Raw genomic sequence first — 16773 nt, forward strand, 5'->3', positions numbered from 1 at the left:
CTCATTATGGTGATTTTATATTTTATGTCTCAATGTATATGTCACTTACAAGAGAAACAGGAACCTTAAGTTTCAGTTCAGTACAAATGTTTTAACTCTCCATTTCCCCCCAAACACTAAAATAATCAGTTGCTTCAGATAACTACACCCACACTAAGAGTATTGTCTTCACAAAACACTTCCAAGAGCCTTACTGATGTAGTTTAGTTTTTGTGCTGTTAATGTTGTCAGAATTCAGTGCAGTACTGTTTCCTGATCTGAAGCTTTTGTGTCATGAATTCCCGCTCTCAGCACACAGTTCTGAGCATGGCAAGCACTGTTTGCACTTGTCATTCATTCTCCACGTGCTTTTGTTTGCTTTAATGTGCTTTTTCTGGTTTTGGTCCTGTCTCTGCCCCTGTCCCTTCATTGCGCTCTTATCCAATGTGTTCATCTGTTTGCTGTTAGCACTATTTAAACCCTGCTTTGTTTCAAAGTCTGTTGCTGCATCCCAATTTGCCTACTATCCATCCTAAATAGTATCTGAGATTAGAATTAGTGTATCCCAAATCATAGTATGTTGAAATTAGTATCCCAAAGGTACCCTTATGGTCTACTATTTCCTAGTATTATATAAGTGTGGATCCGTGGACACTTTTTCAGAGGAGGAGGAGTTTTGTGACGGTTTGCTTCGCCGCATTCAACCTGCAAACATGGCGGACGAGTGTAACGTCGGTCATGCGTATTTAAGAGAGGTGTAAATGAAATGTGGACAAATAAATCAAGGGAATGGTAAATGAAATGATATAAATTATATAAGGAATAATAAATGAAGAAAAGCTGAAATGCAATGTGGAGTTTGTTTACAGTGACACTTTGTGTAACTAGGCAACAACGTTCTCTTCAGTTACATGATGTGTTAGTGTACACTCTTGCTACACACTCAAAAGTATGTACTTTTTCTTAACAAAAAGAGCGCATAATTTTAGTGCATAGTATAAGCAGGCGAATTGGGACGCAGCATTTTTTGTGCATTCATGTCATTAATTGCAAGCCTTGCTTCCCTAGTGCCTTATTTTCTGTATTCTGGTGTTTCCTGGTTTTGAATTTCACTCATGTTTTTATTGTATACATTAACCGAGTTTGATGTTGCCTGCTTGTTCTCTAACCCATGCTATAGATGTTGATAATGATTTTTGGATTTGCACTATTAAAGCACATGTTGAGTTTTCAACTTGGATCATGCCTCATTTAAACACATGCTACAATCTACTGCAGTCAAGATTTTAGAACTTCTCTTAAGCCTGAAAAATGTACAGTTTGAGTTGACATTCTAATGAACTAGTGTTTAACTCAACTACCCTGAATACCACCTCTCAGAGCTGTTCTTGTTTTGTTCTGATTTTCCTTCCATGTGTTTCTTTTACATTTTCATATGCCTTTGTAATGATTTGAGTCTTATGTCAGCCCATGTCCTGTTATTGGTGTTTTCCAATAACAGGAGTGTGCCTTCATCCCTTGATTAGTTTGTACCCTCTTGTGTCTTTGCTTCATTGCAAACTCTTGTCAATGTTATTGTGTGTTTCTGAGCTGTCTATACCTTTGTTTCCTTGTTTTGTATTTCTTATTAAGACTTCCTGGTTTTGACCTGTGCTTGTTTTCTTGTTAATGATTATGGATTACCTTCAGATTATGTTGTCTGACTATTCTCCCCTGTCTGGAAGAATGAAGATGATTAATGGAATTACCCCCAATAAAATACACAATGATTTTACACACTCATGTCCTGTCTGCAATACTCACACCAACACAGTTAGGTGTTTTTCATACTGAAAGACACCTAAATTAACTCAGGTAGGTAAGCAAGACATCTCATTTAACCCAAGTTTAGTACGTATGTTGAAGCAGGGAAAGCACCAAACCATGCTGGACTCTTAAAGTGCAGTTTGATGAACTGGAGACTTATGCTTCAAATTAGTTTATAAGAAGAAGTAGTAGTTTCAAAAAAGCCAATTGCCAACTTCCTGCTGGAAAATGATCCCAGGTGACTCAGTCATCAATCTGCTGAGATAACTCTAAGAGTGTGCAAAGCTCTCATCAAGCCTACTTTTCATCTGTTTTGGTTACTACATAATCCCATATGTGTGATTTCATAGTTTTGATGTCTTCACTATAATTTAAAAAACATGGAGAAAAATAGAAACCTTCTATGAGTCAGTAGTTAATTGCTGATCACTGGGACTAGGGGATTCTTAATGTTATGTTGGCACTAATAGTAGTCTACCTTCTAGTAACCTTCCCATAATGCACAACTAAAAGCATTAATATAGCATCACAATTAGGATAATGCAAATACTCAAGTATAAAAAAGCTGCAGAACACAGCATAGTATAAACAGGCAAATTCTCATTAATTTTGAATCCTTTAACTAAACTTTTAACTATTTAACTATTTTTCCTCCATATTGTCGTCCATGTATCCTGATCACTAGTTAACTAAACATGAGTATGATTCATGTAAACTAATGACAGGGCTGTGTATATGTGTGTGTATCCTTGTGTATAAATGACCTTTTTAATGCCCACTTCAAAGGCCTGTTTGGCCAGTGGGCCTGGACCATCCACGGTCTTCCCATCATCATCAGGGCCCCAGCTGGCACTGTAAATGTCAATGTAGTCGGGCCGAATCCCAAGCGACTTGGCCTCCACCACATCAGTGACATCCCCATCCAGCATCCGAATGCCTATGAGAACACCCACATACATATACAGAAAGATGCAAACACATGTTCACAAATAGGCACATATTAGGGAAAAAACTAATTCAAAAATATATTCACAGTAAAATCCACAGTGTTGAATTAACACCTACAGTGTTTATTCATGTCCAATTGGACACAGCTGAACACTGAAAGAGTTCATGCAACACTAGGGATTTTGCTGTGTTGTAATTGCAACTAAAGCCTTTCTCAGCTTTATCAGTGTGAAAATTCTCTGCATGCATCGAAAACAGAACATTCTCACCATCTTTACTGAGGTACATGGATTATATTTGAACCACAAGCTTTAATGGATAGATTTTGTACATTTGAATGCTTTAATGTCCCCTAGAATATTATTCTAAAGGAAAAGTTCAACAAAAATTTTTTTTACACAATTTCACTAAACTAAAATGCAGACTATAAACCAAAACATGTTCAGTGTCAGAAGTTTGCTTCTTCAGTTTTGTGCAAGTAATGAATGTCTCTCTATCACTGTAAATCACATCTATCACATGCCCAACTCTTTTGTATACAAATGTTAAAATGAGAAATTTAATTTTAAAATAAATAATTGTGTCAAATAACAGGAATAATCTGCATTTCCAGATTTAATATCAAAGCACAACTACATTATCATCTGAAAATATCTAATTCAAACTCTATTGCAATTTGATTTGGATTTTATTCTGCATTTATTTATTTATTTCCATGGGTCTTGGATGAAAAGCCTGCTGAACGCTTTCCTTTTATTGGCTCATTATCCCAAAATATTTTACACTGTTACGTCTGTTACACTGCCATGATATCCAGTTACATTTACTCTGATTATGTTATATTACTAAACTTGCCAACCTTTAGGCACTTTGCATAGGAGCTCCAGAATTTAACATCAGATTATGCTTGTACGTTATTATGCTTGTATAACTCATACAAGTTATAACTCTTTTTCTCCCCAATAAAATGGGAAATGAGCCAAAAGACATACGAATCAGAACATATGAACAGAGAAAATGCTGGCCATATGGACATATGACCACCAATTTGTGAAAGGATTATACTGAAGATGTACCGTTATGTTTTTTTGTTTACTGCGCGTTACTGCAGAATCACTTAATGATCCACCATCCAGCTGAGTTTCCAGATTGCTACTGCTGGCAAGCAGTTCCCCACTGAACAGCTTATAATATTATTATGCCCTCTGGTACACTATGTAATTGTTTCAGTTTTTTTTAAAAATTGTGAGCAGGAAAAATATATAAATTAGAGACATATCATATGCATATGACATGTACATAACTGACTTGTGTGCAGGAGTTGTTTCCACACAGCTGAGGCTGATTCAGCAACTGTGCTCAAATCACTGCTTGTTTTCATGCTGTTGGACAGTTTCATGAATCAGACACGCTTATGTTTGTACATTGCTCCGTGCCTGAAATCGGTGCTTATTTCTACACAACTTCAGTGATTAAGCACCAGTGTGTGTTCTAAAATGGCCCACCTGCCAAAGCTGCACAGCCTTGTTATAAACAGATTAATCAGATTAATTACCAGCTCACTAGTGTATGTTGCGGTGGTGTTTAGAGTTAAATACAGACTTGCAGAGCATGTGTGCTCGCGCATGTGAGCCGAGCTCATCCGGCCCCTGCAGGTGCCTCCACCCAACCTCTGCAGGATTTGACAACATATGTTAGGAGCTCTTGGAGCTAGAAAAGTGAGAGTACTAATAAGCGATTGTATGCATAGAGCACAAAATCAAATCCACACCTGCAAGCTATGACTCTACTCCTATATCCTTGAGAAAAAATCATTAGGTTAACTTAGGACGTATACATATGTAGGAGAGTTATAGTGAGAAACAGTGGGTGTGCCCCACAATGTACCCATAATGATTGTTATATATGACATTTTTGATCTTGTGGGGACATTTGTCTTGTCCCCAGAAGGAAAATTGCTTTTTTACTCCAGCTATAACTTTTATTTAAAGACCTAAACGAGTTAACTGGTTACTGAGGGGTAGGGGTAGCTGCAGGAAATACCCCATAAAGACATGTGTGTGTGTGTGTGTGTGTGTGTGTGTGTGTGTGTGTGAAATTGTGCATGAGGATCAATGCGTCTCTCTCATGTATCCTCGCCCTTAACAAGCTGCGTTTCACTGCAAACTGATTTGCTGTTTCCAAAATAGCACCGGGTAAACAGGATCTCAACACTTCTTTCCCTCAAGGGAAAGACTGATTCATTTGTAAGCCGCTAATTATGGCAGATAGTCTCCTGTAAATGTGCACTTTTAGGTTTTAGTTAGATTGGCGTCTGCACAGGAATTGAGTTTCAAAAATATTTATTATGGCTCAGGGAAAGCCTACTGTCATGCCTCTGCCATGTCTCCATTAACCACAAGGTTTTGGGGAACATTGCTTGCTTTAGTAATCATTCATCATTCATTCAATCTGATTTAGATATCTGCATTTGTGCTGAACATTCATGGTGAAAACTGTATATGTAATTTGTCTGGATAGATGTATATCAGTAATTATGCAATATCATGCTGCTGTGTTATCCCTGGTATTATTTTTAGTTAAAAATGAGCCACACAAAAATGATAACAGTTTAAAGGGTGTCATGCGAATGAGGACTTTCTCATGAGAAAAACCTGATCAGATATGAGTAAAAGATGACTCAGTAATTATCATACTACTTTCTTCCTCTTCAGAATATGTTATTTTACAGCCCCAGTTCCGAAAAAGTTGGGACAGTATGGAAAATGCAAAAAAAAAATCCTTATTTGAAAAAAAAGAGTCATTTGAAAATTCAGTTCACCCTGTACTATATTGAAAACACATTATTAACAAATTATTTGATGTTTTACTTTGTGAATTTAATTTATTTTTGAAAATATACACTCATTTCAAATCTGATGTCTGCAGCACACTCCACAAAAGTTGGGACAGTTGACTGTTTACCACTGTGTAGCATCACCTTTTCTTTTAATAACACGTATTAAGTGTTTGGTCGCTGAGTGAAGACACCAGTTGGTTAAGTTTAACAAGTGGAATTTTCCCCCATTCATCCATTATGCATTTTTTCAGCTGCGCAACTGTACAGGGCCTTTGTTGCCTTATTTTGCGCTTCATAATGCACCACACATTCTCAATCCAAGACAGGTCAGGACTGCAGGCAGGCCATGCTAGCACTCTCAACCATGCACTTGTAATCCAGGCAGAATGTGGTTTGGCGTTGTCCTGCTCTGGATGGCAGCATATGTTGCTCTGAAATGTGTACATATCTTTCTGCATTAATGTTGCCCTCAGAGATGTGCAAGTTACCCATGCCATGGGCACTGATACACCCCCATATCATGACAGATGCTGGCTTTTTACCTGATGCTGAGAACAGCTTTTCCCTCTTTAGCCCGGAGAACACGACGGCTGTTTTGTCCAAAAACAATTTGATATGTTGACTCGTCGGACCACAAAACACGATTCTACTGTGCTACTGTCCATCTCAGATGAGACTGAGCCCAGAAGTCAGCTGCCCTTCTGGACAGTGTTGATGTATGGCTTCTGCTTTACATAGTAAAGCTTTAACTTGCATCTGTGGATGCAGCGGCGAATGGTGTTGCCTGACAAAGGTTTACCAAAGTATTCCCGAGCCCATGTCAGGATATCTATTACAGACTCATGACGGTTTTGAAGACAGTGACAACAGAGGGATCAGAGATCACGTGCATTCAGAAGTGGTTTTCGGCCTTCCCCTTTACACACCGAGATTTGACCAGATTCCTTGAATCTTTTAATTATATCGTGCACAATAGAAGTTGAAATGCCCAAAATCCTACCAATTTGTCTTTGGAGAATGTTGTTGCAATCGGGTCGCCGTTGTCAGCCTCTTTCGTTCAGTACTTGTGCAAAAACACATTTACAGCTTGGCAACATGACAGCCAACCTACCTCAGTCAAAGGTCTGACAGTGAATCCACCTCTAAAACATTTGCCAGTTCTTTGAATTTGCTTTTCTTCACAGAAGACCTACTAAATATTGAATAAACTGTTCTAAGCAGTGTTTCCACTTCCTTCGTCAAAGACCTGTCCAAGCATCATCAATTCCCAAATCCTCTCCATGAGCAACACAACGTTGCTCCGTAAGGTGCGGTATCTGTCGTCTCAGTATTGCAGTGACTCCGTTATGTTTTTGTTTTTACGTTCATTTTGATGGCAAGTAGCACGTTATCGATCAATATTTTGATTTGTTCAGGGTTGGACTTGTTCTTATTGGCAAGGTGAATATGCTTTTCTCTCGATTCTCACCAAAAAGCTGGTTCATCGAAGTTCCCTGATGTGACCTTTTGGTGTTAAGTGGCATTTTAGGTAGTCAAGTTTCCACTCGGTCCACGTTTTTCTGGTGGAAAACTCTCCTTTGATTTTAGCCTCAGAGCAAACTTTGCACACGACCCCACTAGCTCCGTAACTAAATATGTCAGACATTTTAACTGTCTTACCAGGACCATCACTTGTATCCATTTGAACCATTTCATTTAGCCATTCTTGTTTGAAAGTCAAGCTAACATTTTTCTTAAGAGGCTGTAGAAGTAACGTTGCTTCTTTTACGTTTTGTCATTTCTGCTCACTGGATGCTCGCCTACCAGTAAATTTTTTGCACACAGCCTAAAATTGTGCTCCGCGGGACCTTCAATTAGTCTGTATACGGTGAGAACATTAGCTTAGTGGGAACATTGGTCAAATCGCTATTAGTTCTAAATTGCCCCGTCCCAACTTTTTTGGAACGTGTTGCATGCATCAATTTCAAAATAAACATTTATCAGCTACAAAACTACATACACTTGAGTGTGTAGCAAAAGGGTATGCAAACACTGGGACATACTAATACATCATACTTAACAGAAGAGGATACTAATTTCAACGTACTACGATTTGGGACACATTAATTCTAATCTCGGATACTATTTAGGATGGATAGCAGGCAAATTGGGTTTGCAGCAATACAAAGTTCAAAAGGAGTCCAATTGTGTGGGAAAACCAGGCACCTGACAACATCACCTATAGTGCTCCAAGTAACACGTCATATTAATTTACACTTGGTCTTCAGAGGGGAAAAACATGCACATAACCGGTTGACGCCAATTGGCCAAACCTCAGTAAATTAAACACCTCATGAGTACTGACATGTCTGTGAAAGAAATATATGAGACATTTCTTAAGACACATCATGAGAAATGTGAGCAGATGGCAGAGTGGGTAAGAGTTCATGGACGAGCTAAAGATATAATATTCATTAAAACCTCTGCGGTGTTTTTGTGAGGCTATTAATTGTACCTGAAGACCATAGCACACATTTATATGTGCTTAAAACAACTGAGCAGGTAAGAAATCTGCACCAGTGCTTTCACACCAGAAGTGTGAAAGCTTTCAGCAAACAAGAAAAAGCTGACATCATAGGCAGTTCCTGATCATTGAAGGTAAAGCAGGCAATAATATAAAAGTCATGCCTTCTTCAGCTTCAACAGGAAGCTTGCCAGAAAACATCACGTTGAGACCAGGGCTGCATCCGAATATCCCTACTACCCTACTATACAACAGGCAAAAAGTGGTATGCCAAAGGAGTAGTATGTCCAAATTCTCAGTATTCATAAAGCAGTAGGCGAGAAATACTGGATGATCTACTGCTTCCTCTTAGATTCTGCAGTAGGGAACCAATGGATAATGCGCTATCCCATAAGCCAATGGGACTGGCACGGAAGAGCTATCAGAATAAAAAATGGTGGCTCTTTTTAAGTTGTAGGTCACATGACGATGCCAACATGGCGGATGTAGTATGTCCAGACTGTATTCATGCTACACACGTATACTGGTCAGTATGTACTGTATCAACGGCCCAGCAGCATGCAATGAATAGAATGCAGTAGGTACTGTCACGGTACACGATTTCGAACGCAGCCTGTGTGCATTGGGATTGGGATCCCGCAGGAAGAAACAAAAAATATCACATGAGCGCAATGCTGTTACTTTCATGTGGCTCTTGTATAAAGCTCATAGACAGAGTAGCCAGGTCAAAGATTTGAAACTAGCCCACACAGTTCAGGCATTGGAAGATGCTTTTCTTTCTCATTCTTTGGTGGGAACACCAGGGCAACATATCTCTGCTGGAGTTTCCAAAAATTAAATTAAATTTAATGAATTCAGTAAAAAAAACTTTTATCTTGTATATTCATTGGGCCTCATTTATGAAGCTGGATACGAACGGATTTATTCATAAATCGTTCATACAAGCATTTACACAAGAAACTTGGTATTCGAGAAAATCCCAGCTCCCAGCTGTCTGCACACTTGAACTTTTATGGAGTTTTGTGGGCGTCACTAAATGCAAATGAGCTGAGTCAGGACCACGCATTGCACTTTGCAGATTCTAAACATACCCACACGAGTACAACGAAAAATCAGCATTTCCCCAAAAATCCAGCAGAAACTTTTTGTTTTGTTTGGCTTACATTTACACATAACTTCACTAAAAGACTGATAAATGAGATCCATGGTGTGTGTTTCTCATCATTCCTAAATGATCGCTCTCTATCATTATTAGAAGAAAATCTTGACAGAAAATCATACAGGCATTTTAATGAAATGCATCTTAAAAGGACCCCATTTTGACTCGCAGCAGCACTGTTTCCCAGATTTGTAGTAGATACTGATAATGTGTCCATCAAACTTTTCTAATCTTTCTTGAATGTAACAAACTCAAATCCTACAGGGCCGCTGAATCACACCTCTTTATTTTTTGTAGTGAGTAATGTTTTTATAACACTCTGGATGGTCTATTCCTAATAATCACATGACTATCCAGTAGTTTTTAATGACACTATTCCTATCTGACCTATTAGTCAGTTGATAGTTTGTTAAATGTCTACAGATATAGCCATGCATACATGAATAAACAGAACAATTGTTGAAACATACACTAAAGTCTAAATACTCCACAGATGCTTTGTTGATTTATTTTATATGTTTATTTATTTTTGCTTATTTGGCTAATAGGAAATGTGTATTTTATTGATATAAATTATGACTATATGGCTTACGGCTTGTTCAGGACAGTCAACTGAGAGGATATTGACTGCTTTCATGACTGTAGATTATCTAAAAGCAGACTGCTGAAATAAAGTGTTACCAAAGTTGCTTAAAGACAATAGCCTGCACACATCTAAAACATCTCAGAGTAAAACAAATCCAGAATTAGTTGATATGTGCACTAACATTTAGAAATAAAACAGTGCAAGCAAGGCAATTAATTTTTTGGGAAATCAACATACCTCCAATTCGGGCGTTGTGGGCAATACCCACAACGCAGTGTGAGTTGTTAGCCACAGCAGCCACCTCCCCAGCACATCGGGTCCCATGCCTGTGATTCAGACAGACAGATTCATAATGAAGTCAGTACTAATAAGTATGCATCCCCTGATCGTCATTCCCTAATGAGTTTATCATGACATGCAAAAGCACCCGATTGGCCTGTATGCAGTCTCATTACGATTGCTAGCAGCAGAATGATAAAAGAAAAGCATAGTGTTTTGAGAAACAACTTAAATGAATATGACAGCCTTGAACATATTGCAGTTCTGCTGATAAAACAAGCATTTAAATCAAAGTGACCTGGGACTTCTACCGAGCACATCTACTAATCCTTTAAAGGAATGGTTGGGCAAGATAAAAATAAATGAAGCTCTATTCAGACTAGAGTTGTTTAATATGGGGAGGAGGTGTAATACAATTATTACTGGTGGAGCTCACAGATTTTTGTCCTGTCAGTTTTTTGAGAAATAGCTTCTAGCAAACATATGCAACACCCTGCAGACAGAAGAACACTGATCAAACACAGAACCACACAGGGGAGCAGGCACATCACAGCTAGACCCTAAAGCCTCTGGTATAGTTCGTTGTTCTACACAGGCGCACAGATGTACGCATAGCCTTTCAAAGCATACTCCATTTGACATGTACACGTACACAGGCGGTCGACGCATGCACATTACGACAACTTGCACTACCCCTCCTGGCCTAAAAGAGTCAGTACAGAGCAGTAAAGCAGGTCTTTTGGTGTGAAGGACGACAACGAAGAAGAATCACAACAACACAAAGAACAATGCTTGGGCAATCTCTTGCCACGATTAGCACCCATATATAAATCCTTATACACTTTAAGGCTAGAGTTATACAAATGCGGGTACTTTCTAACCTGCACTCATTTCCGTCTCTTCCGTTTAGTTCGTTTTTTTCTTCAACTATCTTCAGAATCAACGGCCCTGGGTCACTGTTGCCACCTCGTGGAACAATTAAATAGTGCAGAAGAATAAAATCGGATGGGGCGGGGTGGCGGGGGGGGGGTGTTGGGGTGGGTGTGGGGGGGTGTTGGGGTGGGTGTGGGGTGGGCGTCACACTTTCAGTACCCTTTTTTTGTTTATTTAAAATAAAATCCACAAACTGAGTGTTACAAATATAAACATCAGACTAAAACTTTACACAACTGTTTGTTCAATTATATAAGACAGAAAATAACCCAATACACACAGACACACACCAGAATATATATTATTCATTTAGGTAGTTTAGTAGTTTAATTCTGTGCTTTGTTTGCATCCATAAAAAGTAATGCATAAATACTTATATATAATATAAACTTTTATATATAATATTATATAATAGTATTTATGCATTGCTTTTTTATGGATGCACAAAAAGCACTGAATTAAACTACAGTCCTAAATTAATAATAAAAACTCTCTTTCACTGCACCTTATGGTTTCTGTTACTCACTGCTTTTAGGAATATTGTTTTACTTTTGATCATAGTGTTTTAATTAGACATTACAGATCTTACTTGCATTCCCACTGCGAGTGAGGAGCAACAGGTCTCGTTACTAATAGATCACTTCCGTTATAATAAATGACAGACGTTACACTGCAAGCGCGCAAATACAGTATATAATGACAATAAACTTAAATTACACTAAACCTTTTAAGCAACTTGCACCAGTTTCCCCAACCCCTTGCACACAGTGGAGCATTTCGGATACAAACATAAGTTTGTGCTCGTGCATCACTGTCGTGCTTCCCTGCTACACAAACTCCCCTTTATAAAGTTTTATCTTCTCCATGGTGTTTAGTATAAAATGCCCTCTGCCTTAGAGAGCTGGGAAGTTGCACACTTTCTTCCTCAGTCACTTGATGATTTCGCCTCCGTCTGATGGTGACTGAGGTCATGTTGGGAGTAAAAGGTAACGCTGACACAAACAGTAAACTGAAGAAAGTTAGTGTCGTTGACTCCGGGTATCTGCTAAAGCATCACATTACGTGCGTATAACCTCATGTGCCACTGACTAGGAAACAGCTTATAATTCTGGTTAGTAAAAAAACTAACGTGTTCCAATTGAGACGATGTTACTTTTCTAAAATTCATACACTAGACCAGTGGTTCTCAGGCTTTTGTGAGCTCTGGACCCCTAGCATATTTCAAACAGTCCACAAGGACCCCCTCACTCCACAACAATTATAGGCTATATATTTATATATGTTGCTTTATTTTATTAATATTTAACAGTGGACATTTAAAATTTTATGAAAACATTTCAAGATTAATTTTTTTTTTTACATTTTATTGTTGGTGCAACATTTAATATGAATCACTGAATTATCTTTTGTTTATTTTATCCATCAATGTGACACTTGAACTTTGTCACGATACCCCCTTTAAGCAGCGTGCTCTAAGCGCGAATGCGCGAGCACCTGCTTTTCCGTTGTTGACCGTAATGACATCTGGGCACGTGTGTTTTGTTTATGTTTCTGTCATGTCTCCTCCCTGTTCTGTCATTGGCTGGGATTTCACGTGGGTCTGTATTGCTCTCAGCTGCTAGCAGTTTAGACGCTGATTATGTCCGCATATATACCGCGCGCCTCCCAGCACACAACGCGGAAGATTAATACTTTAGAGTTAGTTAAGTTCGTAGCGTATTCATAGTCACGGTCCATGTTTAGAGTTAGTTCGCGCTGGATTATCCGCTTCCAGTCCCTCGTCATAGTTCGTTTCTTGTGTTGTTTATCGACCTAGATTCCTGCCTTGCACCGTGTATGCCTGTTTGCCAATCGCCTGACCTCTTGCATGTTTGTGGATTACGTTTTGGATCACGTTTTGGGTTTGTCTGCCTGTCTCTCTTTCTAATAAACAACTGTTCATCCGGCACTTGCATCCGTCCTATCTCTGCTCCGTCACGATTCGTGACAAACTTCTCTACAACTCATAGGTTTTTGCAAATTATCATTTCATTTGTAAATAAATTTTAAATAAAATCCATCAATGAACGATCGTGATATTTGTGAATGCACGCGAATAACCAAATTGTTTCATTTTAAAACATCTCATTTGAATATGTTTTGATCCATTTAACAAAAAATATATATGAAGTCCACAATGAAGAAACGATCAGAGACACAAAACTGTATTTTTGGAGTTGTGCATCCACGGCTGTTGATTGAGCATTGAAGAATGATCTCATAAATGTACTTGGATGATAGAAAGATCAGGGTCACAAAATTTTCCATTTAAAATAAAGCCATGCTATGGAAAAATGATCAGAGTCCATAGCCTACTGTGAGAAAATGATCACAGTCCAGTCACAGGATCGAAATCAGCTAATAGGCTTTGAGTAATGGCGGACGCCCAGCTGAGTGAATTTCATTGTTAACTTACTGTCAAATTTCTTCAACATATCTCGTTAGTAATTGCTCTCGGCAAACTTCAGTACTAGATCAAACAACATGGATGAATATCCTCAACAGACTGATAAACCAAAGAATACGGAGCGTCTTCCAGTGTCACGTGCGAAATACAACATTCAGTGTCTAAAAAAGTTTTCTGGACCACTCAGTCAAGCTTTTTTTGATGAACTCCCTGTAAATGACAGAATTGTGGATAATATTCAAGTTGAGATTGATGTATAATGCATATTCTGTGAGTTTTCAGTATTTAAGTGATGTTGATGATGCTCAGTCGAATAAATTATTATAAGTTCATCACTGTTATTACTGTGAATACCCAGGAAAGAAAGATCAGCATTTTTTCATGCTTCAATTAACACAATGTAAACAATAATGGCTGATAACTTTTGGTGTCTTCATAAAGACTATGAATGGGTCTAGTGATCATACCATCAAAATTTTCTCTGTTCTCAACTATTATGACATAAGAAGGTTCTGAACTATTAAATTCAAATTCTGGGATTCAAGCACAATGTGAGACTGATCGTTTTATCATTGGTGCCTTCATATATAATGTTATTTAAACATTTATAAAACTTTCCCACGGACCCTCTGCAATTACACTACTGACCCGTGTCATGCAGTTGGGGTGAATTAATGGACGAGGTCTCCCCTGAGCTGCCTCCCCTCTTTGGATTAAACACCTTAGCTGGTGAAGGCGAGGAGGAGGATGTCGATGACGAGGCTATCACACATCTATTAGAGAAGGAGGGAGAGGAGGATGAAGACGATGTGATCCTCCCACCAAATATCTCTCGGCCAGGCAGTGCATTGAGCGATGGGTCTCCCTCATCGCTCGCTCGGTTCAGGCAGAGCTCGACTTTAATGAAATGTGCCGGAGGGCAGCGGAAAGACTCTGTATTGAATGGCCGTCGTAACAGCGGGCCAGGGAGCGGAGAGAGATCTTTAGGATAGTAAGAGACTTCTGTCACGTGCCCTGGCCAACAACAATGTGTTTCAGAGATGAAACCTTTCTGGGATAAAGGCTTTTCACACAGGGTTCCTGTTAAAGGATTTTCCAGACTGGACGTGCACAATACGGAGCACATAGGGATGTCAAATCACCCTCCAATTTAACTGTCAGTGGCTTATCATCTCCTCCCTAGGACAGCATTTTCTTCTGCCTCAGCTTTGCTGCAAGGGCGTTCTGATTGCTTAACAGCCACGGTTTACCAGAAAATCTACCGATCTTCAGCCTTGGCAGTGAGGGCTTAATGCCACCTCTCTCCTCACTGCTTATCAAGTGGAACTCATGGAGGAGATGATGAGGCAAATGGATGCGGGGACACCAAACCTGGCTCCCTGGGAAGAGAGCTGCGTTATTGCAGTTTCAAACCCACACTTAGGAGTGGGCAGTTTTAGGAGCCCCAGACCTCCGGCACTGACTCAGCAGTCAGAGACTAAGCCATTTCAGCAGAGGGGAAAACCTTCCATTGCGCCAGCAGCAGCTACACACCGACCAGGCCAACACTCGTGGAGTGGCAAAATGGCGGGCTACCTAATTTGTTCTTCTGCCCAAGATGAAAGGACGAGCAATAGCACTTGCGGAATATCTGTTGTTATCCCCCTCCTGCCAAGAGAAGGTGTTGGACAAGGGAAACTGTCCAATATTCTTTTTTGACCAGTTCAGTTGCAGTGTTGGCACCAGTTCCCCCTGGTGTGTTTATTATTATCCACAATAAACTGTAATTTGCTGTAAAACCACCACTTTTTAACAGTATGTTAAGGTCAACAGCAGAAGGGGATTCATCTCAAATTTTAGAGGAAGAAATAACCTCTTTATTGAGCAAAAGAGCAATTCGGATAGTGCCGCCAGAGGACAGTGGTCAGAGATTCTACACCTGTTACTTTGTCATTCTCAAGAGAGTGGGAGGTCTCCATCCCATTATAGAGTTATGGAACCTCAACGTACACCTCAGAAAGTACAAGTTCAAAATTGCTCACGCTCAAAGTGCTTTCATTTTATTCGTCCCAAAGATTGGTTTATGTCAGTCATTCTGAAGGACGCATATTTCCACATAGGCATTTACTCAGCACATAGAAAATTCCTCAGGTTTTCCTATCGAGATACAGCCTATAAATTTTTTTGACGGTTCCTTTCAGGCTCTCATTAGCCCCGAGAGTGTTCAGCAAATGTGTCAAAGAGGCTCTAACACCGCAGACTGAACTCAGATCTGTAATCAAGCATTTCTATCAGAGGAGCGCATCAGGACAATTCTTGGCAGTTTAACCCTTTTTCAGGAAGGGAGGAAGGTCCCATTCAGACTATGCTTACGTCTTCTGGGGCTGTTGGCCTCGACAGTCTTGGTCATTCCATTGGGACTGTTGTGAACGAGAAAGTTTCAGCGCTAGACAGCGGCGCAGTGTTTGTGTCCAAAATGCCACCTCAACAGAAAAGTGATAGTATCATCACTCTGCATTCACGCTCTCCGTTACTGGAGAGGTCGCTCGTTTCTTGAATCTGCGACTCTGCTAGGGCAGTTTCTCCGAGAAAGGTAGCGATAATGGATGCATTGCTCACAGGATGGGGCACTGTGTGCGAGGGCAGAATATGGCCCACCTTGCTTCAGAATGCATATATAAACTTCCTAAAACTGTCAGTGTTTCTGGCATTGAAACATTTTGTGAAGTTTCTGTGGAACCACCACGTTTTGATCAGATCAGATAACACAGTGGTGGTGCTTATATAAATCATTAGAGGGGCACATGCTCTCCTCAGCTCCGCAACCTGGAAACTGATTGTGTGGAGAATGAGGCATTTTCATTCATTGCGGGCGATGCATGTCCCGGGCATGATGAATGTTGGAGAGGACCTTCTGTCCAGAGGGAACCCTCTGAGAGAATGGACTCTCTCTCCTCAGGTGGTGAGCCAGTTGTGGGAGAGGTTCGGCCGAGCTGCCCTAGATCTCTTCGAATCTTACAAAAACACTCATTGCCCTCTATTCTTCTCTCTGGTGAGAGATGGTGTGCCTATGGGTGTGGATGCTCTGGAGCACCTCTGCATGGCTTTACATATTTCCTCCACTGAATCTGATCGTACCAACTCTAAGAAGAGTAAGGGAAAGTGGTCAGTCAGTAATACTGATCACCCCGAATTGGCTGGGAAAGTTATGGCTAATGGAGATAATTCAGCTCTTGTACAACCAGCCCTAGCCTCTCCGGTTACACAGGGATCTTCTCTTGCAGGTGCGAGGGGAGATTTTTCACCCTACCCCAGA

At 39.8% G+C, this 16773-nt stretch overlaps 1 protein-coding gene across 4 annotated transcripts in view; it reads right to left on the bottom strand.

Moving 5' to 3' along the window:
• Positions 1-16773, bottom strand: part of pcsk6 (proprotein convertase subtilisin/kexin type 6) — a 91499-nt gene that overhangs the window by 55482 nt on the left and 19244 nt on the right. For all 4 annotated transcript variants that reach the window (XM_053635606.1, XM_053635605.1, XM_053635607.1 and 1 more), the window contains 2 exons: positions 10058-10146; positions 2550-2722 (listed from right to left, as the gene is read on the bottom strand). In XM_053635606.1, coding sequence (XP_053491581.1) covers positions 2550-2722; positions 10058-10146 — 262 coding nt within the window. The remainder of the gene's footprint in view (positions 1-2549; positions 2723-10057; positions 10147-16773) is intronic.

The sequence above is a fragment of the Ictalurus furcatus genome, chromosome 10 (genome assembly GCF_023375685.1).
Source record: "Ictalurus furcatus strain D&B chromosome 10, Billie_1.0, whole genome shotgun sequence".
In the NCBI taxonomy this organism is placed as follows: Eukaryota; Metazoa; Chordata; class Actinopteri; order Siluriformes; family Ictaluridae; genus Ictalurus; species Ictalurus furcatus.